Below are 26,863 nucleotides of genomic sequence, written 5' to 3'. Positions count from 1 at the left end.
TCTTGCAGTGGGAGTCAGCTTGGACTTTTTCCCCATAGGAAACAATGGAGTGGTTAAGGGCACCTTGTTCAGGGGTTCAATCTCCCTGAAACTTGGGGGAGGAGGTCTTTAGAGGACAGTCAGAAGTACGTCTCCTGCAAATTTGGTAGGGTTTGTTTGAAAAATGCAACCCCCAGTCGCCTGGATAGTCCCCATATATTTTTCCCTTAAGAGAATAATGAAAAGTGGCTGGGGGTACCTTCCTTGGAGACCCATAAAATTGGCCCTCAGGATCCAATCTACATGGAACTTGGGAGGTCTTTAGAGGACAGTAAGAACTAGGTTCCCTCCAATTTGGTGAAGTTCGGTTGAAAAATGACTCCCCGAGTCCACCAGATACTCCCCCAGTCCCCAGATTGATTTTCCCACAGAAAACAATAGCTGAATTTTACTGAATGTTTGGTAAAAATATGGAATTATCTGGTTTTTTATTTGGAATATTTGTATTTCACTGAATCACCCAAAATTTGGTATTTTAATCCGAATTTTGAACTGAACTGCACATCCCTAGTCAAGACTCGTTATTGCCCACCTCACTAAGTCAAGCACCCTGATATAACCTGATCAAGAGCTCTGGTCAATTCAAAAGCTTGCACATTCTTATTTTGGTTGGTCTTAATCAATTACATTGGTTGGTCTTAATCAATATTACATGCCTTTCATTCAAACAAAGAATTTCTTATTTACTTGGATTAGGTTTAGAAAAAGACTGCTGACTGAAGTATGTTCATTACATAACAATGTGGAGTACTAAAGATAGAAAGATTATTTTTCCACAACCAACATACTCAACGTTTTCAACAAATTCCACAACAAATTCATTTTTCTGGAGTGAAGTTCTTAAGACAGTGGATTGAAATCTAAAAGCAGTGAGAAAACAGTGTAACAAACCAGTAATGTGTCATAAAAGATTCTCTGGAAGAACCTAAGCATAGGATAAGCATAACTGCTTAATAGTTTTAGGAAGTTTCATAACTTTTTTTGTTTCTATGACTAATAGAATTTTAATGGAAATAGAACTTTATCAATCACATATGTAGTCTCTCAGGGCAAAAGTGGATGTGAGGCCTTTTTATATCACTACTTAACAATGTGGGGTAGCTTCAAACAGAAAAGCAGTGAGGGAAGGTAAAAAATCCTTGCTTTGTGTATCAATCATCTCCAGAAATTGTTTTTGCCTTGAATAGATTTCAAAACCAGAAATATGTGAGGCAAGGCCTTTTTATTTGGGCTATATTCTCACAGCTGGCATGGGACGAAGTTTTAATGTTTCTGTTTATTCATTATCAACTGACTGTGTATAGTTACATAATGTACCAACATATTGTTATCCACTCTAAACCTTTAAATTCGGTTTAGGCAACAAATCCACTTTTAGAATGTATTTACTATTTATCCTAAACCTATATACTGACAAACTCACCTCCATGTTCGGCAAACTTTGGATTGGAAAGAATTTGTTTGCAAAATTTCAGACCATTCCTGTACTGCTTATGTTCATAACACCTCTGGAAGAAAAATAATTGAAACTGTATTAGCATCTCATAAGTGCAATAAATCCCACAGAAATAAATTCTAAACCAATAAACTCTACATATACACAATTCCAATGCCAATTCTCTATTTTAAGATACTGATCAGAGGGCTCCAGTGGGGAGGGGAAGGGGGTAAAATCACCTTTCCTGTTTCATCCCATTCGCAGAGCTGTACTGGAAGAATAGGACAACCTTACCCCACATCTCCTCTTCAGTGCAGCCCACCCCCAACCATGTGGCTATTAATCCACAGGGGTCCTGTAACCTTAGGCATCAACTTTCTTGGGACCAAATGATCATGCTGGGAGAAAGTAAATGCAGGAAAATAACCTTGCTTCTTATACTTAAAAACTGCAAGATCCAACCTAATAATGATCTCTCCAAATCTTAATCAAAAAGAACAACCCCCACACTATTTGTTATCAAAACTGATCATGTGAAATTTGCTTGTTTGAGAGTAGTTAGTGTCCCCCATTCCCAAATTTATCCAATAAGTGGCTAATATAGTATAATACTTATTCCAGAATCTAAATATGTAAAATAATTACCTAGTAATGGTGACAATTGTTCAAGATTACATTAAGAATATTTGGGAAGCAAGTTTAATCTTTATCAGAACCCCCCAAATCAGGTATTTCCCCCGCCCTCCACATAAACAAGATCTAATTCTTCTACATAAACATCTGTCCATTGCTCAGTTCCGTTAAAAATTTAGTACTGTGAGAATTATTATCCATATATGAGAATTAATGAGAAATGAGTTTATTATGAATATGAACATCTGACCATTTCAAATACTTCTAAAAGTAAAGGGAGGAAGACTCTGCATCAGGCAGCAAAGTGTCAAGCCAGAGTACTACTGCTATAGGTCATGTATTCCTCACTGAAAAAAACAAAATATCATGTTTCTTGAGACTTTTAACAGTAAGCACTCACAGCAGTTTATGAATATGGAATATCATAAACTTCTTCCTCAATCTGTCATAAAGAACAAGATACTGCGTGGCAGGGCAGAACAGATGCCAACCCCAGCTGGAGTTGGAATATTACCAAAAAGTGTGTCAGATTGAATAGCTGCCCCTCCATGCCCAGGAGAAGCACTTAAGTGAAACAAAGAAGTCTTCCAACAGTTCATGAGTTAATCTCATCCACACCCTTTCCTCCCCCACCTTACTAATCAGGACTACTCAGGGACCTGATAGCTCCTCCCATCCAGCAACTGCAGGTCATCAAGCATTTTTCACACCTATAGTCCACCTCAGGAAGCCTCTCCCAATCCCACTGTTCACTTCCAGAAACAGCCATCAAGTCATTGTCTTTGGGAGCAAGATGTCAGTTTTGCCCCAGGATACGTTTTGCTCTATAACTGGGTTGCTCTGCCATCTGACTACTCTGTGTGTGTGTCCTTGGATCTACTTGCACACCCTAGAACGTGTGTCTGAGCATTCTCCTCCCAGCAGCAAAGCACGGGTCGCTCAAGCTGCTGTCTCTATGGACATCCTCTCTCTCCTAGACTAGTAAATATCACCCCATCCCAACTACTCTCTCCCACTTTCCTCCCTGTTTTCTAATTAGCTCTGTGTGTTTTCCTGTTCGTTTGCCTTTTACCTCTGTTAATAAACTTTTCCTGTAGAACATCTGCCTGCTTATTTGAGAGTTCTCTAATGAAATAATCCTGGTATACATTGGTGGAGATTCCAGTTACCCCATCTTGCTGCTTCCCCTTGTATACTAATTCCTCCAACTCACAAGGAAACCCCTCATTTAGGGTAATACAGCCATTGCCGGGTAGACCTATCGGAACACATAGAATACATCTTTGCAATAGTTATCATAAACTGATTTAAAGCATCATATTGCAAGGAAACTAATTTTCTCATTTACATCTTCCGTGTTTTGGCTGATAGTTTAAAGATGGACAGATTATCACTCAGTACTGACTGTCTAGATTGGCAGAGGCTTTCCAGAGCATTACATGGATGAAATTTCCATCATGACTACTTTAGCTGGAGTTGCAAGGGGCTGAACCTGATTTTTTCTACATGCAAAGCATGTATTATCTACTGAGCTATGGCACAACCCCTATCAGTATAGATTTCATTGTTAAAAATTTTATTTGATTTTGTAGTTGTTGCTCACTCTTAAGGTCTTGGTTACTTACAACATTTAAACAATATAATGAAATTTACCACACATAAAGAGTGGTAAACATGTTTAAGAACCAGAATAAAGAAAAATTTACTAAAGAGCCCTTGGAAAAGGATCAATTAATATATTTCTTTCATGCAAGAAGTTATTCCAACTCAAAAACAGACTCATAGGTAATTCCAAGACTATTCTGAAGTTTTATTTTTCTTTTTAAAATAATTTTATTTAAATGTGGTTGTAACAGATCTGTGCAACAGATGAATAAAAAAAGTGGTTTAACATGATAAGCTGATAACTATTAATCAAATATGCCTATTATAGTTAGTTACTAATGACTGAGAAAGACAAACTCTGTACAATAATAATTGACTTTTAAAGATATTTACAGATAAAACAATGCCTCAAAATATTCACTGATTGAAGTGGACCTATTCACCAAGTCATTTTCTGTGAGATCTTCAATAAGGTATGATTTGTGGTTGCGGTGTTCTGTTTCTGCAATCTAGTCAGAAAGTTTCTCCTTTCTAGTCAGAAAGTGAAACAGTCCCAAACACGGATGATCCATTTGGAGATTTGAGGCACAGTTTTTTCTTTCCAGTAAAGGGCTATAGTTGATTTAGCTGCTGATAGCAGAGGGGCTATCAAGTTCATGCAAGAGGGTGGAATTGTTTTATCACGCCAATGGTTAAGAAGTATAGTCTCCGGCTTTATAGGTACAGTATAAGTCATTAATTTTATGATTACAACTACCTTAGTCCAAAATCTTTGGATTTCTACACATTCCCACCAGCAATGAATATAGGTACCCCTCTTATCACATTGTTCTCAGCAATTAGGCAATAGCTCAGGGTTTATATGATGTAATTTGACAGGGGTTAAATACCAGTGATTCATGATTTTCATAGTTTGCATTTTGATATTGATAATTTTGGTTGTTGGTATATACAGGGGCGGTGCCAGGGTCTCTGGCGCCTGCGGCTGCCCCTACCTGTGTGTGCACGCCCCCGGACTGTGTGATGATGTCACTGCGTGATGCTGTCATCATGCAGCAAGCCAGCCCCATTGTCCGGCGGGTGGCTGGGACGGCACACGGAGGCTGCCCGCGCTCCCAGACGGGCATGGCGGGTGGCTGGGGAGGTTCCGCATGCCGCCCCGGACACCTGCCGTGCCTGGCCCGTGGTTGCTGCACCCGGCCAGGGGCGTGTGTTGGTGGCAGCGGTGGCGGTGCACGGGGCTGGCCAGCTGCAGCAGCTGTGGGCCAGGCACACTAGCTCCATGGCGCGCGCCTCTACCCCCGGCACCCCCCTCCTGCACCTCAGCGCCCACCTCAATGGTGGCGCCAGCCCTGGGTATATAAGATTGCCAGATTTCTTTCCACTGGTAATTTCTAAGCTCAAAGTGACAATCTCTATGCCACAAGGTTTGATATGGAAGCAGTTTATATTTTGTGGTGTTAGTTAAGGTACTGTAAATTTTAGCTAATGTACCTTTATTCTTTTCTGCATCATGTTTTATCAAGTCCTCAAAGTCAGTATTTGCTTTTTTCTAAAACTTCCCTGATGTTGGGGTCTTCCAGCAGGTGTTTTATTTGAAACTACCTGACGTTTCATTTTTCTTGAATCTAAGTCAAACAGTGGCATTACCAACTGTTTGCTCAAGAAGAGTGTAACCGCATATGTATTATGACTTAATCAGAATGTATGTATAAAACTAACTGAAGCTCCTGATGCTCAAATTATGAGTGTTTTTTGGTGGGGCATAGTAACTTCTCTCCATCACATACCGACTTGGAAACTTGGAAGAATTTTACTGCATGGACTCCTCATTTGCTGGGCCATCCTTGTTCCACAGGGGAAGACAGCAGCAGTGCTGTAGGCTTGGTGGGTCATGGTGCTTTTCCCTATAAGCGGAGGGGAGATTTGTAGAAAGAGGAGCACTGAGCGCTACAGATCTCTGAGAAATAGCTCTCAACATCTGATGGTTTTGGGTGGGGACCAGGGACAAAGAAAAAGAAGCGCTGTTGTTGCTTCCTAGCTTTAATTGGCTAGCAGCAAAGAAAATACCAAAAAATAAAAAAGAAGACTGTTTCAGTCGAGCAGACCTTCAAGAAGCTGTTGACAGACCCTGTTGTCCCCATGGAGAAAGACTAGAAACTGCGGACTCTTTCCTCCATTTAGGGGCTCAAGGTTGTTTTTGGTCCCTCTGGAAATGGATGGGAATAGTAGCCCATTCCAAGAAGTCTTCTTCCACTGAGAAACAGTGTTTCAAAGTTTTCCCACTCTTACTTCTTAAATAGTAAGGGAGGGAAAAAAACCAAGAAAACTTACTCCTTTATGAGCTTCAATTTCTAATTAAGCTCCCATCAATAAGTAAACCTAAATTAAGATCTTAGTAGTGTGTCTATAATTCAACTGAAAAAGTGTGCACACGATCAGGATTCAAAGATTGCTTTCAAAAATAGCACCACCCCCAACCCTTATTGCAAAACACACACAACACAGCAACCCATGACATTTGGACTGTACTGGTGCAATTCTAAGTGGTGCTGCATCTCAAATCAATTCTGCAACTGAAGCAACAAATTAAATTGCCATTGCTGAAACCCCTGTATTTTCACTGGCATTTGCTCTAGCCAACATTATCCACCTTTTTTTATAGTTGATTTAGTTAGAGTGATCTTGCTTTGCTAAAACAGAATAACCTAAATGAGATTAAGATGTTTCAGTAGGAGCAGCATGATTCTGTTGAGTAGGGCAGCCTTCCAGAGATTTTATCAGTGACTCTTTAGGGTGTGCCCTGAAGTGTAATGCTCAGCCTGAAAAACAGCAGCATGTTTCCAAATCACTAATCATGGTAAACACATTGGGATAATTGTCTATTTAGGCACTCTAGAACAAGTTAACTGAGAGGTCCAAATCACCTTCATAAGCTTATATATATAGTTGATAAATGTAATCATATCTTCCAGCTTGTTTTAGACAATCATAGTTGTCTAAAACTATGTTTAGACAATCATAGACAACCAGGTTTTAGACAATCATAGTTGTCTAAAACATGCTCTACATGTGCAACTGCAACAACAACAACGACAACGACAACAACGACAACAACGACAACAACAACAACAACAGGTCACTGAGTAAAAAGTATAATCGGCCAGTATCAAAGAATTCATGGGAACATCAGGTGGAAAAGGTGCTAGAAATGATCAAGTCAAGAGCTTATGAGAGTTTAGAATACAAACTTATCGACACCTTGAACATAATACACCAGTCATAACAGTTGTGGGAAAAAATCAAACAGTTTGGCTAATGGACATTGCAATTCCAGCATATGCCAGAGTCGAAGAAAAAGAACAAGAAAAAATGATTAAATAGAGAGACCTGGCAATAGAAATCACTCGATCATGGATGAAGAATACAACAGTAGTCCCCATTGTCCTCGGTGAACTGGGAACTATTTCGAAAAAGTTCGCAACTTATATGGAAAAACTGCAGCTTTTTGATGTAACACCTACAGAACTGCAAAAGACGGCATTACTTGGAACAGCATACATTTTACACTGATACCTGGCTGATACTTAGGTCTCTGGTGGAAACTTGTATTAAGCTCAGCAAGGCCAATCAATGATAACATGTGATCTTTATTACGGATTGTGTTGTTTGAAATTTGAACAACAACAACAACAATAAAAGTTCACATGCACCAGAAAGTATCAGGTATTTTATGTACTTGCATAATTAAGCCAAGTTGAAAACTGCATAGCCATTTAAATGGCAAAATTTATGCTGCGCCATGTAAGGCTAGCTGTGTATAATAAGGTACTTGGCCTAGCCCTTCCTCTGTTTTTAATGTTCATACCTTGCCTGTACAAATGCACGGGAAATAATTCTCTAGTTGAAAGATTTAAATTTTTCACAATGTGAGCTACTGTTTTTTAGTGCAGAGAAGACTTTAAAAATCCACATTACTCAGTGATATGTTACCAGTTCCAACTCACCATAATTTAAGCAGTTGTTTTTAAAAAGCTATCAATGCAGAACACTTTAAAAGGGACAATTCTGCAAATAATAAAAATTTGTACAAAGTTGCCCAAATGAAAGCTAGAAATGAAACTGGTATGCAATTTCTAATTAATGATAGAAATAAAAAAGGTAAAGTCCCCTGTGCAAGAACCAAGTCATTACTGACCTATGGGGGGACGTCGCATCACGATGTTTTCTTGGCAGACTTGTTATGGGGTGGTTTGCCATTGTCTTCCCCAGTCATCTACACTTTATCCCCAGGAAACTGGGTACTCACTTTACCGTCCTTGGAAGGATGGAAGACTAAGTCAACCTTGAGCCAGCTACCTGAATCTGGCTTCTGCCAGGATCGAACTCAGGTCGTGAGTAGAGCTTGGACTGCAGTACTGCAGCTTACCACATTTCTAGAATTTTTTCAGAAACATACCATAACAGTTTCATCTCAAAAAAGCAAAGGTGTGACTAATAAGATAGCAGGTGCAATTTATTGCTACAAAATAAAACCCAGAGACATCAAAGCCAGCTTTCAAAAAATGCTGAATCTTGAGCATCAGTCATACATTCTTACCTAGGAGTAAACTGCATTGAACAAAGCAACATATCAAGTAAATAAGCACAGGAATTCATTGCACAGAAAGCATAACCTTATTTTGAAGTTGCAATCTGTGACATACTTGTCACATTCTTGGATAAAGACTGGTAGATATGCCAATCACAGACTGATGGTACAGCAACATTTAGATTATGCTGCACCAAACTCCACAGTACGCTGAACAACTCTCTCCAAATTATTATATTAGGTTCATACATAAATCTTTATCAGCAACTAGATCCAGTAATTCTCAATTTTGTAAAAAGAAAGTCAACTAATTTTTTAGAAAAAGAAAACAAGTTAAGTTTTTATAGGGAAAACAAAGCTATGTTCACATGAAATAGATCAGGCTGCTGCATTTTCAGAAGCACTTGGCTAGCATATAGTAAATATGGACATTTAACGGAACAGCAGGATTTAAGTCCAGTGGCACCTCAGAGACTAACAAAATTTTCTCTTTGAGAATCAGAGCTCTGGTCTTCAGAAACAAGCAGGAATCGAGATCCCCTGTGCCATTATATCCCAGCCAAAAGGTGGGTGGGGTCATTACAAGGAAGGGCATCAGGATGCAAAGGATACAACACAGCTCATCACATTTCAGATGCTCAAAGCACTTCATATACGTTATCTCCCTAGACCTTAATAAAAGCTCTGTAAGGTTGACCAATAGTGATCCCAAGACTATAGATGGATGCTGAGGCGCTACAGGAACTGTGACTAGTCCAAAGCCGCCTACCAAGTTTGTGGCTAAAGTCAGAGGTGTGCACTGAAAATTAGGCCGATCTGCATTCAGTATACTGAACTAGAAAAATAATTCAGTATTCCCTGAATACCGAATTCATTCTCCAGTTTGGCTCAGCCATACAGAGCAAATTCGATAAAATTCAGCTATTGTTTCCAATGGGAAACGCAATTTGGGGCTTTCCAGAGGGCTGGGGGGCATTTTTGGACCAAATTTTACCAAATTTGCTGGAGACCTACTCCTAACTGTTCTCTAATGGCACCCCAGGTTTCCTGAAAATTGGACTTCAGGGGGCCATTTTAGGCCCCCCAAAGAAAGTGCCCCTGGACACCTCCAATCTCCATAATTCCCTATGGGGAAAACTAGGGGAGCTATCTAGGGGAGTTATCTAGGGGGCTAGGGTAGCATTTTACAAGCAAAATCCACCAAATTTGCAGGGGACTTACTCCTACCTGTCATTTAAAGACCCCCAAAGTCTCAAGGAGATTGGACTTGGGGTGGCATTTTATGCTCCCTCCAAATAAGGTGCCTCCAGCCACCCCATTTGTTTCTATTGTTGTTCAACAGTGACTCCCACTGCAGAAACACATGGATCATGGCTGCCATGGCCATAGGCTCACTCCCAATTACAATTTACACACCAGAGAGCTCAACGGAACCAAAATGAAGCCCCCCTCAAAAATTCAGCACCCCCTGACTGGACCCCCCAGGGTCCAATCTTCCTGAAATGTGGGGGGAGGGGAGTCTTTAAAGGACAGTCTCCGGAAAATTTTGTATTTTTTTTTTTTTGCAACATGCCACCTCCTCCCCCTGAATAGCCCCAATAGTTTCCCCCATAAGGAATAATTGAGAAGTGGCTGGGGACAAACAGGTGGGAAGCCTGTCAGTGATTCTTGCTGACAGCAAGAAACACCAGTGCTGCGGCTCCTGAAGTTTACCGAATGTTACTGAATAAATTTGATAAACTTCAGTTTGGTGTTGACAAATCATGTCAGTGATACTGGATTGGGTTCAGTAACGCCGAATTTTCCAAAATTGGGTAAAATTTGTTATTTTTTACTGAACCCTAAACTGACTGGCACATCCCCAGCTAAGGTGAGATCAACCCACAAGCTTCTTGGTCCACAATCACATTGTATCAGTTAAAACATATCACTGACATTCCTTCAGACATCAGTTGAACAACCCAGATGCTTCTGGGGAGCCCTTTTCCTACTAACTGTAAATGAGGAACATGTCTCGAAGAGCCAGGTTAATGCAGATCGTCTTCGTCCTTCTGTGCAGACACACATTGGGACTGCGCAGGTGCAGGCCAGCCGCGGAAAGGATTTTTCTAGCTTTTAGAGATGTGAAGGGGACGTTCGGATCCACCGCGCATGCACGCCAGTGTTCCCGCCAATTTCGAATGTATATATATCCGAACGTCCCCGGCATTCCCTCAGTTCCTTTTTCGCTGCCGTCGAAAAGGTTCTTATTGTCTAGCGTTAGTTGTCTCTCAGCGTCTCTTCGGAGTTTCTTGATCGTTTCCTTCTGCTGTTCGGTATTTTCCTGTGTCATCTGTTGGGAGATACCGTTCAAAATGTCTCAGACATCTTTATTTAAAAAGTGTCTGAAATGCGGCACGAAAATGACACACTCGGATGGCCATGAGCTCTGTCTCATCTGCCTGGGCGAGGGACACGTCGTGGAGCGTTGTGCGGTATGCATGTCTTTCACTCCGAAAGCGAGGAGCGATAGAAAGGCCAGGCTCCGTGCCTTCTTGTGGGATGCCAACCTTCTCCCCCCCAAGCCATCGGGCTCATCAGGAGATAGGCCCCGCTCCGCTGCTCCGTCACCGGCGCCGTCTCGTAAGTCGCCAGAGCCGCTCCCATCGGAACCGACGGGGCAACCCGTTCCGGAGGCCCGATCTGACTCCGGTTCCGGGGATCGTCCTTCGAGCCGGAAGGCCAAGAAGCGTTCGTCATCCAAATCGAAGTCCTCGTCCAAACCTTCGGCCACGGAGACTTCGTTGGAGCCTCCGCCTAAAAAGGCCAAGGCCAAGTCAAAGGCCAAGGGCCGTGCACCATCCCCGACTCCAACTGTGCCACCTGGTACTCCGCCCAGACCGGTCCTGATAGCTGACGATGTGGTGAGTCTCCACACCCCGTCACCTCCTTGCACGCCTCCTCCATCGGTTTCCGGGGAATTCATGCCGTTCCCGCCTTTCTCGGAACCATTTCAATCTTTCGAGCGTTCCCTGCCGTCCGCCCCGGCGCCTTCGGAAGCCTCCGTTCCGATGCAGTCTACCTCATCGGTTCCGACACCGTTTCGCTGGCCTGCCCCGGTGCCTGTTCATCTACCTCCTTGTCAGACTGTCCCGGGGATAGGGAACATGACCTCCTGGCAGGATTTCGTGGCCTGGTTCCAGCAGTCCGTGCCCTTCCTGCAACACCATTCGGCTTCGCAGCCTTCTGTTCCGGCTCAGCCGATCGTGCACCCTGCGCCTGCTCCACCTGCGGCTAGCGTGCTACTCCATCCCTCGGTTCCTGCGGCTCGTCCATCTGCCCCGGTCGATCTCTGGACTTCGGTTCCGATGCAAACCCCGGCAGAGTTTTCGGATTCCGAGGATGAGGAGGGCCTGGCTTCCCCGTCGGAATATTCTTCGGATGTGGCTTCTGACCCTTCCCCGGATGACACCGTGGGTGAGCTTCGTTCGTCGTCCCCAAACGACAACTACAGAATGTTCGCCGAGCAGATGGTGAGGATGGCCGCTGCGCTGGAGATAGACGTTTCCTCCACGACTTCCAAGCCCAAAAGCAAGCTGCTAGAGGCGTTGTATTCCGGGTCCCCCGCGTCGGTAGTGTTCCCCCCTGTGGAGGATTTTGTTGACAATGCCCTTGCGCTCTGGCAGACACCGGCGTCCCTGCCACCGACGGCAAAGAAGGTTGAGAGGTACTACCGCCTGAAGCAGGACGACTGCCCGTACCTCTTCACTCACCCTAAGCCCTCTTCTATCGTGGCGGAGGAAGGTCAGGCTCGGTTCCGTTACGGTTCCTCTTCGGCTCCGGCGGACCGAGAAGGCAGGAAGCTGGATGGCATGGGCAGGAAGCTGTACTCGTCCGCGTCCTTGGGGTTCCGTATAGCGAATTTCCAAGCTATAATGGGATCCTATAATTTATTCTTGTGGAAAAGGCTGTCCTCTTACCTCTCCGACCTCCCGGAGGATCGCCGCCACCTGGTTAAGGCCCTTCAGGCCGAGGCCATGAAGCTGTCGAAACAGCAGATGACAGCTGGCAAGGACGCCGCCGACTCTGCGGCGCGAACAATGGCGACTTCGGTGGTCCTGCGTCGACACGCCTGGCTCCGGTCCACGGCCCTGCCGCCAGAAAAGAAAGCGAAAGTGGAGGATTTCCCCTTCGAGGGGCCCCAGCTCTTCTCGGAGAAGACAGATGAATCCCTCTCCTTGATGAAGAAAAATCAGCAGACCACCAAGTCCCTGGGAGTCGCCCCTTCAGCTCAGCCGTCGGGTCCGAGGTATCGTTATGGTCGGTTCCGATCCTACCAGACCCCTTTTCAACCTTACCAGCAGCGTCAAGGGCGCTTCTTCTCGGGCCAGTCCTATGGCCACCGGTCCTACTCGGCCCAGCAGCGTCACTCATCAAGGCGCTCCGGCCGGTCCAAGGGCAGGCAGCAGCCCTCCTCGCCTAAACCATCGACCTCTGTGCAGAAGCCCTCTGTCTTCTGACTAAGCCTGAATGCTTCCCAGTTGGCCTCCAAGGACTCTCTCTCTACTGCCCGGTTCTTGGACAGGCTTCGGCCCTTTTTGCCCTATTGGCAGCTTGTTACCTCTGACACTTGGGTCCTGTTTATTGTGTCCCATGGTTACAAATTGTTATTTGCTGATGCACCCCCCCTTCTCTCCCTCCCCGTTGTTCTCCATGTTGTGATGTTGTGTTACACAATAATGTTATGGAGTTGGTGAACAAAGGTGCTGTCCGGGTGGTCAATGTCGCTGCTTCCCCTTGGGGATTCTATTCACGATATTTTCTCGTAGATAAGAAGGATGGAGGGTCCCGGCCCATTTTGGACCTTAGAGGCCTCAACAGTTATTTGAAGGTTGAGAAATTTCGGATGCTGACCCTGGCACGGGTCATAGAGCTCTTGGAAGCAGGCGTCTGGCTAGCTATTCTAGACTTGAAAGACGCCTACTTCCACATCTCCATCTTTGAGGGCCACAGGAAGTACCTGCGGTTTGTCTATGGGGATTCTGTATATGAATATACGGTGTTGCCTTTTGGGCTGGCCTCTGCACCCAGGGTTTTCACGAAGTGCATGGCCACCGTGGTGGCATATCTACGGTCCAGGGGATGCTTTATCTACCCTTACCTGGATGACTGGCTCCTGGTGGGACCCTCAGCTGACACTCTCCAGGCCCATATTGCCCTCACCTTGTCTGTGCTGGCTAGGTTGGGCTTGGTAGTTAATGGGGATAAGTCTATCCTAACTCCTGGCACAGCCCTTAGGTTTATAGGGGTCCATTTCGACTCACCGCGGGGCAGAGCCTACTTGCCCCCGGATCGCTTGACCAGGCTTTCCTCCCTAGCCCATCATTTCTTGCACAACCGTTTTCAAACTGCCCTCCTGATTCAGACACTGCTAGGCCTTATGGCCTCCTCCACAGGGGTAGTTTTTTTCGCACGCCTGCATATGAGGCCTCTGCAAAACTGGTTCGTCCGGAGGTATAACCCCCTCACTATGGGCCAGCGTCAGAAGTTCTCCATCCCCAGGGTGATACAGCGGTCCTTGGCTTGGTGGACTGTCCCTGAGAACTTGTCCAAAGGTTGTCCTTTTGGCCCTTTCCTGGCAGGGGTCACCGTCTTTACTGACGCCTCCAACTTGGGATGGGGAGGGCGCTGTGGGCAGCTCTCAGCCCAAGGCATCTGGTCTCCAACTGAGGCAAACATGCATATTAACCTCTTAGAGCTTAGAGCGATCCGTTACTCCCTTGCTTCTTTTGCAGATGCCATTCGGAACAGGAGGGTTCAGGTCCTGTCGGACAATACCACGGCCTGCTATTACCTCAACAAGCAGAGAGGAATGGTCTCGCTCAAGCTCTGCAGGGAAGCAACGACTCTCTGGAAATGGGCCATGGTCAACAACGTCCTTCCCAGGGTCGTTCACATTGCAGGGGAGCTCAACACCGCAGTGGACACGCTGAGCAGGGTGTTTCTGCCTCAACACGAGTGGTCCCTCAACAGGGCTTACCTCCACCTGGTTTTTCGCACTTGGGGTACACCGCTCATCGACCTCTTCGCAACGGCCCACAACAAGCAGGCCCCGCTGTTCTGCTCACGGGCCGGAATTGGCCGTCACTCACTAGGGGATGCCTTTCAGATACCCTGGTTCCCAGGGCTCTTTTATGCATTTCCCCCCTTCCCGCTCATGCACAAGGTCCTCTCCAGGGTTAGGGCCTTCAACACCCACTGTATCCTAACTGCCCCAAAGTGGCCTCGCCAGGATTGGTTCCCTCTCTTGCTCTCCCTCTCGCAGGGACGATGCCTGGCACTGCCACCTGCCCCGGACCTATTAATCAGGGACGGAGTCAGGCACCACAATGTGGCAGTTCTGAGTCTAGCCGCCTGGCTCCTGTGTGCTCCGGAGTAGGCCTCTCCTCAGAGGTTCTTAAGGTCATTCTGAATGCCAGGAAGCTATCAACCAGGCTGTCCTACCAGAGGAAGTGGTCCCGGTTTTCCGGGTGGTTGGCCCCCAAGGGGCTTTCTCCCTTTGATTGCCCCTTACCTATCATTCTGGACTACCTCCTATATTTGTGCTCACAGGGTCTTGCCTTCTCGAGCATTAAGGTCCACATGGCTGCGATCTCTGCTTTCCATGAGCAGATTGATGGGAAGACCGTTTTTACACACTGGCTTTCCAAGCAGTTCCTAAAGGGCCTGTTCAAGACCTTCCCTCCTAGGGCCCCGCCGATTCCTCAGTGGAGCCTGTCCCTGGTACTCTCCCAACTGATGCTCTGGCCCTTTGAGCCCCTGTCCACCAGTCCCTTGCCTTTGCTCGCACAAAAGGTAGCCTTTCTGGTGGCAGTCACGTCCTCTAGACGTGTTGGGGAGCTGTCTGCCCTGCGGTGTGACCCTCCCTTCCTGCAGTTTTTCCCTGGTACGGTCATGCTCCACACTAGCATGGAATTTCTGCCCAAAGTGGTCTCTAAGTTTCACCTGCAGCAAAAAGTGTTCCTCCCTTCCTTTTTTCCATCACCGTCATCCCCAGGGGAACGGGCACTACACACATTGGATGTAAAACGTGCTTTATTGTTTTATTTACATCGCACCAAATGTTTCAGGAAGTCTCCTGCCCTGTTTTTGTGTTACTCTGGCCCTCGCAAGGGCTCACCTGCTTCTGCCCAATCCATCTCTCGCTGGATTGTGTCTACAATTAAACTTTATCAGCAAGCTGGAGTCCAATGCCCTTTGCTGGTTACTGCTCATTCTACTCGAGCGCAAGCTGCTTCTGCTGCCTTCCTGCGAGGAGTGCCGCTCCGGGACGTCTGTCAAGCTGCAACATGGTCCACTGCAGACACTTTCATCAAACACTACTCTGTGGACGTGAATGCACGGCGTGAATCAGCTGTTGGCACGGCTGTCCTGCATTCTTTGTTCAAGTAGACACTCACACCCGCCCCCATTGGTGAGATGCTAGTTATTCTCCCAATGTGGGGCTGCACAGAAGGACGAAGACGATAAACAGGGTTTCTCACCTGTAACTGTTGATCGTCGAGTCTCTTCTGTGCAGACACACATTCCCTCCCACCTACCCCGCTGTGAGTGCTTGGTTACTAAGATTTTCTCCGGCGGCTCAGGTGAACTGAGGGAATGCCGGGGACGTTCGGATATATATACATTCGAAATTGGCGGGAACACTGGCGCACATGCGCGGTGGATCCGAACGTCCCCTTCACATCTCTAAAAGCTAGAAAAATCCTTTCTGCGGCTGGCCTGCGCCTGCGCAGTCCCAATGTGTGTCTGCACAGAGGAGACTCGACGATCAACAGTTACAGGTGAGAAACCCTGTTTTTCTACCACTAGCCACAATTAACTTGAGCAAAAAGACCAAATAACGTTCAACCTTGTATAGTGTACCTGTAATCCTTTTTGAGAAGTTTAAGACTGAAGACATGTAACAGTCTCATTTGCCATTTCTTCTCAATCATGTTATGTAGAGACACATGTCAATATATTGAAAACATATTTCAATGTTTTAGCATTTAGCTATGGACTAACTTTTTTTACCCTTTATGACAAACTGCATAAATGGTGCCATTAAAGTCATATGTATTGTTCCATCATGGTCATAATGCCATCCATTACAACACTAGTAGTAGGAGCAAAAAAGGGAGTGGACCTCAATCCAATTTTAAGGCAAGGAAGATAAACAAAATTACTGTTCATAATAACTTAATAAGACTTAATGAGTGAAGAAAATGAAGATAACATATAGGAATACCATTTGAAGAAGCAGGTGGAAAATATACAGTAAGTGTTGGGCACAATCTCTAAAACCAAATGCTGCCAAGTTTCTGGATTTGAGAAGATAAGATCTTACTTAACCCTTTGCTGTTAAAACATACTGGACTCATGAACCACTTAAGTATGTCAGAGCCCAATGACAAAGTTGAAAAATTAGTGATTTGATTGAAGATGGCTCCCTATGTTACAATAACTTCTTGTACAGAAATAAAAGCTCCTATATAAAAAAACTGGGGTCAACAACAGCCAACATTTTAAACCCTGCAAGGTGTCCTCAGTTTGATTTGCAGGATATTTACAAAGAGAGTATATATACAATTTAATTATGCACTAGCTCTAACCATGGACGATATTGTGGGGATAGGAAACGTCTGGAAGGCTGTGCTTGAGGAAATGTTAAGAATTAGTAACAACTAACACTTTGCAAGACCAGTTCAGTTTGCAAGAACTGAAACCGAACATAATATGTAAACAGTAATAATTTATATTTTTGTACACATCTAGGGAGTCACGCAACATTCAGTAGCTAGCTGTCATAGTGACTGATCGAGGGGGTTAAAGTGACCCTTCAACTAAACAGGACATTTTTTTCAACACAACCATCTCTATCCTGGGGGTGGGAATTGCTTAGGAAGACGATTAGGAGGCACGACAGCATATCTTGCACTTGCACCACTGTAACTCCTACGATGGTGCAGCAGCCTGGTGAGTTTTCACAGTGGCAGTGCAAAAATGTGCAGGGGGACTTGGCGAAAATCAGGGTGTTCCTCACACTCACACACAGGAGGAGAGCTGAGCTCCAAATGTCTGATTAACAACCCCCTCTCAAGTTCCTGTACAGGTAACCCATCCTGAGTCCTGGTTCAGGGAGGGGTGAGGACACACCAACAGATAAGAAGGAGCTGACGAGCTGGCTACTCTGGCTTGCTTGTTCACACTGGCCCCTCCTATAGCCTCACCACCCAAACGTTGGTTTCTGTGGTTGAGGATCACCGGTGGGGTTGTTTGTGGCCCTTGCCTGCAGGCTGGCATGACCCATGCCTGCCCAAGAGGCAGCCACCTAGGGAGCTGCACTTGACACAGCTGTTTCAGAGGAGGGGGGATTCTAGCTGCCCATGTTGGGACTCCTTTGCCACACATGTCTCTGTTTCCCTTTCAGGCAAGTCGTGACCTATAAGGCAGGCCAAGGAGCATGGCTGTTCCAGACCCCAGCAATGGTTCCCAAGGCAGCCCTCAACTCAACCTTGTTCCTGAGAAACAGCACAAGGAATGGCTCTTCTGGCTCCAATTTTTGAGCAGACAGACGTAGCTTCCTTCCCAGGCAATAGAAGCTGGGAACACATGTTCAGACATCCTCTTCACTTTTGGCAGTTCAATAAAGTCTGTTCCAAATGACAACTTCCTTCCTTCCTGTTTGCTTGCCTGTGGATGACAGCAGCTCTCCCTGCCCCCACAGGACTGCTCTGTCACCCCCTCTCTGGTAAGGATGAGGTGGCCCTGAAGAGGCTCCAGGTGCCTCCACACTTTCGTGGGGCTCTGCTGCCAAAAAGAGCAGGGGTCCAGTGGCACCTTGCAGGCCCCAGCCCCACTTAGATTCACTCTCTTTTCCTCCTCAGATTCACTGCAGGCAGCTGGATGGGACTTGGAGTGTTTCCTGTGTGTGTCTAGCGGGGGGGGGGGGCGCCACAGAGAACTATTATTCTCCGACAGTGGTGATGGCATCTGAGAAGCCAGGCAGAGGCCCATAGATCGAGGGAGGGGGCAGTCCTTGTGCCATGTGTGTTGGGGGGGGGGGAGCAGATGGCAATTCCTAGAGGGGATCATGGGTGGTGGATGTCCCTTAGTGAATCCTATCTATTCATCAATGAGAGTGGGAGGCTGGGCAGGTGGCTGGCTGCCAGTCCATTTGGACCGAGAACATTAACCCAGAAAGAACTGAAGAAAAAGAAAAGGTGGTGGGAGGGGCCAGCAGTCCCGTTGGATGAGTTCTTCCATGTGGAGTATTGATCTGGAGAGATAGAACACGTGTGTGCAGTACTGAAAACATACGCCTGCTCTTTGTATTTACTGTGTTTACAGTCACAATCGGACAAGCCCAGATAACCCGAGGGCTGCCTGGGCTGGATGAGACTTCTGCTCCCTTCCCCTCCACCTGCCATCTCCAAAAGGTCTTTTCAGGCATGGTGAGCAGCCCTTCTGCCCCAGTATGGGGAAGCTAGCCAGCAGCAGCAGGAGGTCCCAGAATGGCTGCAGCATCCGCTAGCCTGACATGCTCCTAACCACTTCCTCAGTGTGGATGGAAGTTTTAGGCTGGAAGCTCCCCTCATCTGCATAAAGAGATCCATTGTGGCAATCAAGGGAGGGAACCTTCCAAGTGAGTGGTGCATCGGCTGCCGGCCTGATCCTTGCCAAACGCAGGGGGTGGGCTTGCACTCTGACTGCCGCTTGGCTGAGCAACTCCCCCTGCCCGCGTATGGGGCCCCTCTTGGGCCAAGTGCCTCTGTGGGGTCATGGTAAGCATGACTGTGGAGGGTCTTCATGCCCTGAGCACCCGCTCTCTCCAGGGGAGGAGAGTGACACTGACAGGCAGCCCCATAGGGTCCCATCTGCGAGGGAGTGAAGCCTCAACGGCCTGCCTGGCCCTGGAAGGGAATGAGGAGGCCTGCCCCACTGGCAGCCGGACTCCCCCCCCCCCGAGGGCTTCTCCAAGTCATGTAACTTGGTATGGGCACCGCAATCATGGCAACCTGTGGTCCCTGTGCTGACTGCACCTTTGCTTGCCACTCACAGGCCTTTCAAGAGAGGTGGTGTAGCAATTGGAGAATGCTGGCAGGATTGTCAGGAAGACAGGGGGCATGCACTTCCTGCTGTGAGCTCACTGCCGTTGCCAGGCTCGGCCGCTGGTGTAGCTCTCCCATGAAAGTCCTTTGGGAGGGGATGAGGAGCGCCACAGCTCGGCGGGTGTGTGGGCGCCAGCAGGGAGGCAAATCTTAGGATTCTACTGAACATAGCAAGTTACAAATATAGCACTGATGTTTCACACTACAAAAGGGTTAACTGCTGTGTAAGCTAAATCAAATTAGTGGTACCTAAAGGCTTTGTCTTTTTGTACACCTCAGGGATATCAAGGAAATCCACTGTGGAACAAAGTTTATGTAGTACATAATCATGGAATAAGGACTTATACACACCACTATTAATTACTAAATACAGTTTTAGTAGTTGATTGGACAAACTAATAACTGAACATACTCAATTCAGCTGCACTAACTTTTGAGTTAAGTTAGTACAACAGACTACATGTTTCTTCATATATTCTGTTCAGCATTTCTCATCACCATCTGAAGACCATCATTTCCTCTAATGCAGCAATTCTAACTGAAGTGGACATTGTGCCTTTCAATCTATTGACTAATGTGCCAGTGACAAGTTATCCCGTTGAAAGAAAATGCAGTAAGATAGCTAAGCAGGATTTACTGAAATCTGCTACTACAAAAGTACAGCCAACATTTGTCACAGCATAAACAAAACATTTTCTGGGCATCAAAAAATTGAGGATGATGTATTTCAACATGATCAGTTTCTAATACATAGTCATCACATTACTAGGTTTTAATTTCCTACCAATGCTCTAATTCTTTTAAATTTTAAAAATGTTGTCTCTTCTGTGTTGTACAAGATCATTCCATTAGCACAATAATGATTTAAGTATCCTAGAATTATTCACCTTCCTCCTTTATGCATCAATCACACTAGCAAATTCTTTTAAAATCCGATCATATACTGAAATCTGTTTATGGAACGGATAATTTCTGAAGAAATGGATAATTCCTCTCTTTTTTCCACATTCAAGCACATAAAAGACAGCATGGAAAAACAATGTTTTGTCAGCAGCAGTATTTCTAACAGCTATTTTAACAGCAGGTGAATTGACTGCCAATGTGCACTTTTCTATGATGGTATACAATATTGGGGGGGGGGGGGAAGCGGGGCGGTGTAGTTACATACCTTGACACCACAAAGATTATAGGACATTTTGCAACAAAAGATGCTGCCTACTGAACACAATTCCATTATCATTAATTTCAACGTTTTTTTTTTAATATGGAGAGTTCTTTACTTTTGCCCTCACTTCTTTAATCTACCTTGCAGGCAGTATCGATCCGACACACATTGGCACAGTAGCAGTTTCACTATTCAGGCAATACAGTCCTCTTATGCGGACACATTTGACAGGACAAAAAGCCTCTATTGCTACAACATACTACAATAAGAAAATAATACTAAGAAGGCAAGTTTTGCACCATCTGCTATGTCTATTTGGATTAATACAAGTTATTTCAGATGGCCATCCATTCAGCAGACAATCAGGCTTTGTAGCCTTCTGAATGTGAAATGCAACCATTACTGATATACGCACACACTGTCAAAGAGAAACTTGCCACTTCACCTTAAACTGGCCAACAATCCCTTGGTAGTAGGTGGTTATTATAACTGATTTTAAGTAGGGAAATCTAATAGCAAGAAATAACAAGATTTGCAAATCCTTTGTTCAGAAGCACACCTTTCATAACAGTATACATCATGACTAATAGCTCAACAAATGCAAGTAACAAAGCTTCCTAAAATAAATATGTACACAATATAACCTCTGGTTTGTGCAGAAGCTGTCTTGATTAACTTAGAATTATTCAAGCAGCTAAGTATGGAGAGACCAAACACACCAATCATTCCTGAAAAACTGAAAATGATACTTTTCTTCTCAAGATAATTTTATTTATTTAATTAATTTATGTAATTTACAGTCCGCCTTTCTCACTGAGATTCAAGGTGGATTACACAGTGTGAGATTAGTACAGTCAATACCAAGGACATTTCAATAAACAATGCCATAGGGTATATAAATGCAAATTTGCAAAGTCACTCATAACATCAGCAAAAATCCAATGGAGTTGACAGAACGCTGAAACAGAGCACAAGCAATTCTAAAACTGATATTAAACAACACAGAACTACCTAGTAGGATCATACTTAATGCAACAGATAGGACATAAGGGAACAGCACACAGTGAAGTCTATGGTCCCTTATCTCTTTAGTGAAGCATCTTTTTGAGACCACCTTGTACAGTACAGCCCTCCTATCTGAGTAAAAAAGCCCTCTTGAATGATCTAGTTTTGCATAATTTTTGGAAAGCCAGGTGAGTGGCTCCTCAGAAAACTGTTCCATAGGGTGGATACCACCACAGAGAATGCACGTGTACAGGAAGCTGTTGATTTTGCCCATCTGCAGGGTGGCACTTGCAGGGCACCCCGTAAAGATGAGCAAAGCTGCTGTGGAGAGAGAGAGGCGTTCCTGTAAGTATGCTGAACCAAGGCCATGAACAGCTTTGTATGCAATAGCCAATACGTTGAATTGAGCCCAGTAACTGATAGGTAGCCAATGGAGCGCCTGTAGAATGGGAGTAATATTCATGCTCCTGCTCACTCCCAATAATAGTCAAGCTGCAGCGTTCTGTACCAAATGGAGTCTCCTAGTTGACTCAGACAGGAGACCTATGTATAATGCATTAAAGGTAGGTAAAAGGTAAAGGTAGTCCCCCTGTACAAGCACCGAGTTATTACTGACCCACTGGGGGACGTTGCATCACGACTTTTTCTTGGCAGACTTTTATAATAAAATAATAATACATTACAATATAATATATTACAATAGCCAAGTCTTGATGTTATCATAGCACGGATCCAGGTGGCCAGATCAGCTGTGTTGAGGTAGGAAGCAATCTTCCAGGCTAGAGTGAGGTTGTAGTAAGCATTTTGGCAGCTGCCTTAACTTGCTATTCAAGCAGTAGCAATGGATCCAGTATAACCTCTAAGTTTTTAACTGAATCTGCAAGGGTCAAACAAAACTCCAACAAAAGTGAGGAGTGCTTTCTTGTTCGAAGCTATAACCAATCGTGATTAAGTATTCCTGTACATAATTGTATATAGTTAACTATTACTTTGTTGTTCTTTGTTAACTCTGTTCACTGATTTTAATATGTTAATAAAAATATTACTTAAAAAAAAGTGAGGAGTGCAATGTCTTTCCTCTGCCTTCCCAATGAACATCACTTCCGTCTTGTCTAGATTCAATTCCAATTTGTTCGTTTTCAGCCATTTAACCACAACTATCAAACAACGACCCAAGATTTCTACTGCATCCTGTGGTGATCTGGGCAGTGAGATACAGAATTAGGAGTCATCTACATACTGATGACATCCCACTCCATAGCTGTGAATGAGTTCTCCTAAAGGCTTTACGCAGAAGTTGAACAACATGGGAGATAAGGTTGTGCCCTGCAGAACCCTGTAAGACAGTTCCCTTTCTGGAGATAGCTGATCTCTGACAGCAACCCTCTGAGTTTGTTGCATGAGAAATTATTTAAACCACTCCAAGGCATTCTGTCTCTAAATGCCCCAATAGGATGGCATGGTCTACTGCATCAAAGGCTGCAGATAGATCCAGGAGGAGCAATAAGGAGGCATGGCCTTTGTTTATATTCAGACAGAGATCATCCACTAAAGCTACTAGAGCCTTCTCTGTCCCACAACCTGGTCTGAATCCAAACTGAAAAGGATCCAGAGCACTAGAGATATCCAAGAAGACTTGGAGCTGGTCATGTGGTCAAAAGGGAACTATCTCCCTCCTCTATTATTAAATATCATCCTATCAGCCTTTGCCTTCACAATTAAGTAAAATATTTGATAGTTCAACCAGGATAATGCAATGCTAATGGTCCATTTTGACTTTGTTTTGATTGCATTTTTTGCATTTAACAGGCTAATATGTAGCAGTTGAATATACAGTGTACTTTACCTCCTCACACTCAGCATTATGGTACTGTATTGAAATGTACTTACTTGATACTGATTGTATTAACCTCATACTGTGTAATCCGCCTTGAGTCTCAGTGAGAAAGGCGGACTATAAATGACGTAAATAAAATAATCAATATACACAATGTTTACTTTATGAAAAGAGGAGTTAGGGTACAGGATTACACATATCAAGGCATTCCTACTTAGGGATGTATGCTGGTAACATTTAGGTAATGCCTAATGTGTGAAGGCAGGGTTGCTATGCTTTGTCCCATGCGCCATACTGACATGCTGTGTTGCAGATTCCTCAAAGAACTGAGAAGTTCTAGAATTAGGTGGAAAGCCAAACTACACATTGTTTGTTTAGATGGGTCTAAATCCAAGTCACTGACATTAAGTGAATGTGAATAGAATAATGACAACTCTTCTTAAAATGGGGATGCATTTGTTTAACTCAAATTCACAACTGAACAGGTTTTAGAAACCTAAGAACAACTTATCCAGGAGAGTCCCTTAAATGTGCCTGATAAAAGAATTTTACAGACTTGTTTATTTGCATAATAGTACTGAAATGTGTGCAGGCTGGAACAAGCAAGAAACGTTAAATTAACTTCCTCACCTTATGTCTAACAGGTTGTTCCAAAAGCCTACTCCCAATTGCAAAGGAGATGTGACCACAATGGAGTAATAATCACTCTCTAGTTTTACAATGAGTTTGTGTCATCCGGTGGGTGAGATTCAACACTGACCTGGGCCCAAGTCCTATCTCAGTCACGGGCAAATGTCTGAGAGTACCCAATAGCATTGCTAAAACTAAACAGGCAGAGACCTGATTAGTGCCTGAATGGAAGAGCTTTGGAAGCACCAGATGTAAGGTGCTCCCCATTTTAAAGAAAGAATAAAGTAAAAACTCAAGTAAATATATTAGTTTATGCATCTTTGTTTTTTTTTACTTATTTTATATCCTGCTTTTCATACCAAAGGAGACTCAAAACAGCTTACACCATTCTCCTCTCCTCCATTTTAGCATCACAACACCCTGTAAGATAAGCTGAGAAAGTGTGACTGACTCAAGATCACTCAGTGAGCTTTCATGGCAGAGAGGGGAATTTGAACGTGGGCCTCCCAGATCCTAGTCCAACCACTACACCACTGGCTCTCTATGCATTAAAAACATTCACATAAAATACAAAAGCAGGATCACAGATAAAGAATTAGAAGAAACTTTTTTCTAATCAGTTTCATATTGTTTAGAATATAATTATGTTACAATTATCTTCATGGAGCACTGTATGTCAGTCATGCAAATATCTGGGAACTATCTAGTGTATGTGCAACTAAGAGGTGATCAGCACTTAAAAGTGTTGCTCTGTATGATTTACTATTCATTAATACATAACATGTCAACGTCAAATACTTCAGCAACTTCAGAACAATGCAAGATTTACTCTTCAGTTTTTTTTAAAAAAATACTGTTCCAAACAAATATTAACAGATGTTTGTAAGGGGACACTAGTAGCAGAAAGGCCAACATCTCTATGTGGCTCAAGTGATCTGTAACATAATAACTGTGCCACTAATTAACCTAAACATTTGCAGTATTCTTGGCTCTATACATTGTATTAAAGACAACAAAATAATATATATCTTAAATCTTAAATCTTAAACACTAGATAGACAATATAATGCTGGGCTCTAAAAATTTCAGGGAAACATTTTACTTGCTTTTAAGTCTTAAGTGGGTAATATTATGCATTTCTAATAGTTTTGACTATTTCCAATCATTTCCAATAATATTTTCACAATTTGCCACTACATCAATTGCTTTCTAAGTAAACCAACCCTAATTTTGCTAAACAAAAATACTGGGGACTTAGATTTTCTATTCCTAATGATTTCAAACTATGTTATTAAAAAAAAAAACCTAGTCCAACTTTCCAAACATTTCTATTTTGTTTAAGTAACAAATTACATATTATGTCAATTTAACTATTTCACAGACATTCTCAACTCAGAAGATTGTGTACTTTTTACAAAGTTAACATAAAAGTGGAGATTTGCTTCATTAGCACAATGAGAAACCGGGCCACCAAGGCCTATTTTACAGTAATTAAAAACAAGACACGAAGAACTAGCAAAACACTCACATTCCCTCCCCACCCCCTCTTTGAACTTATACTTGAAGTTAGTTACAAGAGGAGCTGCTAATTTCCAGGAGCTTAGGGTAGGCTGGGATAATAAGTGACAGGCTGTGCAGACGGGAAGGGGGTGGGGAGTGTCCGCCAAGGCACTTTTAAAAGCAATTACTGCAGACTCAAGACGGACTAATAAATCAGTTGCTGAATGTTTACCTCTCCCTTTAATTAAATGTCTGGACAGAAACGCTTACAATGAATAAGGAGCTCAGAAGGAAAAACAGAAGGAAGCCTAAAAGCTACAGCTCCTCTGGCCCCTCACAGTTTTTCTTCCTTCCCTCCCCGACCCCACTTTCTCAAAGCAAAGCAAAGCAAAGCAAAGCAGCCCTCCTCTCCGGGTCAGGAACGCCCGGCGCGTTCTACAGAAGCGGGAGGCTCTAGAACGAGGAACGCCGACTTCTCCCGGGACGTCTGTCAGGCCGAAGGGGAGCAGAGCCCCCGGCTGGGCGCGCGTCTGCCTGCGCCTCCCGAAAGGGACTGGCCCGCAGGGAGGCAGGAGCCGCAAGCCGATCCCGGCCCCTCGCAAGCAACCCGGTCCGACCGAGCGGCCTCCGTCCCTCACTCACCAGTATGCGCTTGAAGAGCGCGTTTTCCTTGGGCGGGAGGCTCACCGACGGCATCGTCTCCGCTGGGATGCCTCCTCTCCTGCCGCCGTCGCTCCTTGCTGCTGCTGCTACCGCTCCGAACTCCGGACCGGTCCGTCAGGTCCCTTCTCACTGTCGCCAACTCCCAGGAGGGGCTCCCCGCCAGGCCGCCGCCCCCAGCACAGCCGAGATTCGCTGCCGCGCCGCCGCCGCCTCCCTCCACGCCCTTCCGCTCCGCGCGGCCTCTGCCAGCCGCCCCGTCTGCGCCCGCTTACCCTACCCCGCAGCGAGCCCCAGGCGGCGGGCAGTTCACGTGGTAGCTGAACAGGCCGGAGAGAGGAGGCGCCGCCAAAATGGCCGCCACCGAGGGCTTCTCCAGCCGGGTCACCCGGCCTCGAGCGCATGCGCCGCGACCCCATCGCTTCTCTTCCCTTCCTCAGGCCCTGGGAGGCGGCTGGGAAACCAGAGCCCCGTCGCTTCCCCCTCCCCTCGCGGCCGCTGTACAGGCACTGCGCATGCGGGCGAGGCAGGGGTGCTCAGATGGGATGGCTGCGGCGAGCTTCGAGGCGTTTGCTTGAGGGCTGCCCTGTGCCTAAAATAGAAAGTGTCCTCGCCCGCAGTTCTGCTC

General features: G+C 45.1%; 1 protein-coding gene across 1 annotated transcript in view; it reads right to left on the bottom strand.

Annotated features, from left to right (window-relative positions):
- The window catches only part of NAA15 (N-alpha-acetyltransferase 15, NatA auxiliary subunit), a 61,252-nt gene extending 34,647 nt beyond the window's left edge, over positions 1-26,605 (bottom strand). The window contains exons 1-2 of the mRNA XM_054990184.1: positions 26,218-26,605; positions 1,463-1,547 (exon numbers count right to left, since the gene is read on the bottom strand). Of these exons, the coding sequence (XP_054846159.1) occupies positions 1,463-1,547; positions 26,218-26,271 (139 nt within the window). The 5' untranslated portion in view covers positions 26,272-26,605. The remainder of the gene's footprint in view (positions 1-1,462; positions 1,548-26,217) is intronic.
- Positions 26,606-26,863: the final 258 nt, after the last annotated feature.

Source organism: Eublepharis macularius, chromosome 10 (assembly GCF_028583425.1).
Source record: "Eublepharis macularius isolate TG4126 chromosome 10, MPM_Emac_v1.0, whole genome shotgun sequence".
NCBI classification, from domain to species: Eukaryota; Metazoa; Chordata; class Lepidosauria; order Squamata; family Eublepharidae; genus Eublepharis; species Eublepharis macularius.
The sequence above is the reverse complement of the archived record's forward strand: the minus strand, read 5'-3'. Positions and strand labels throughout refer to the sequence as shown.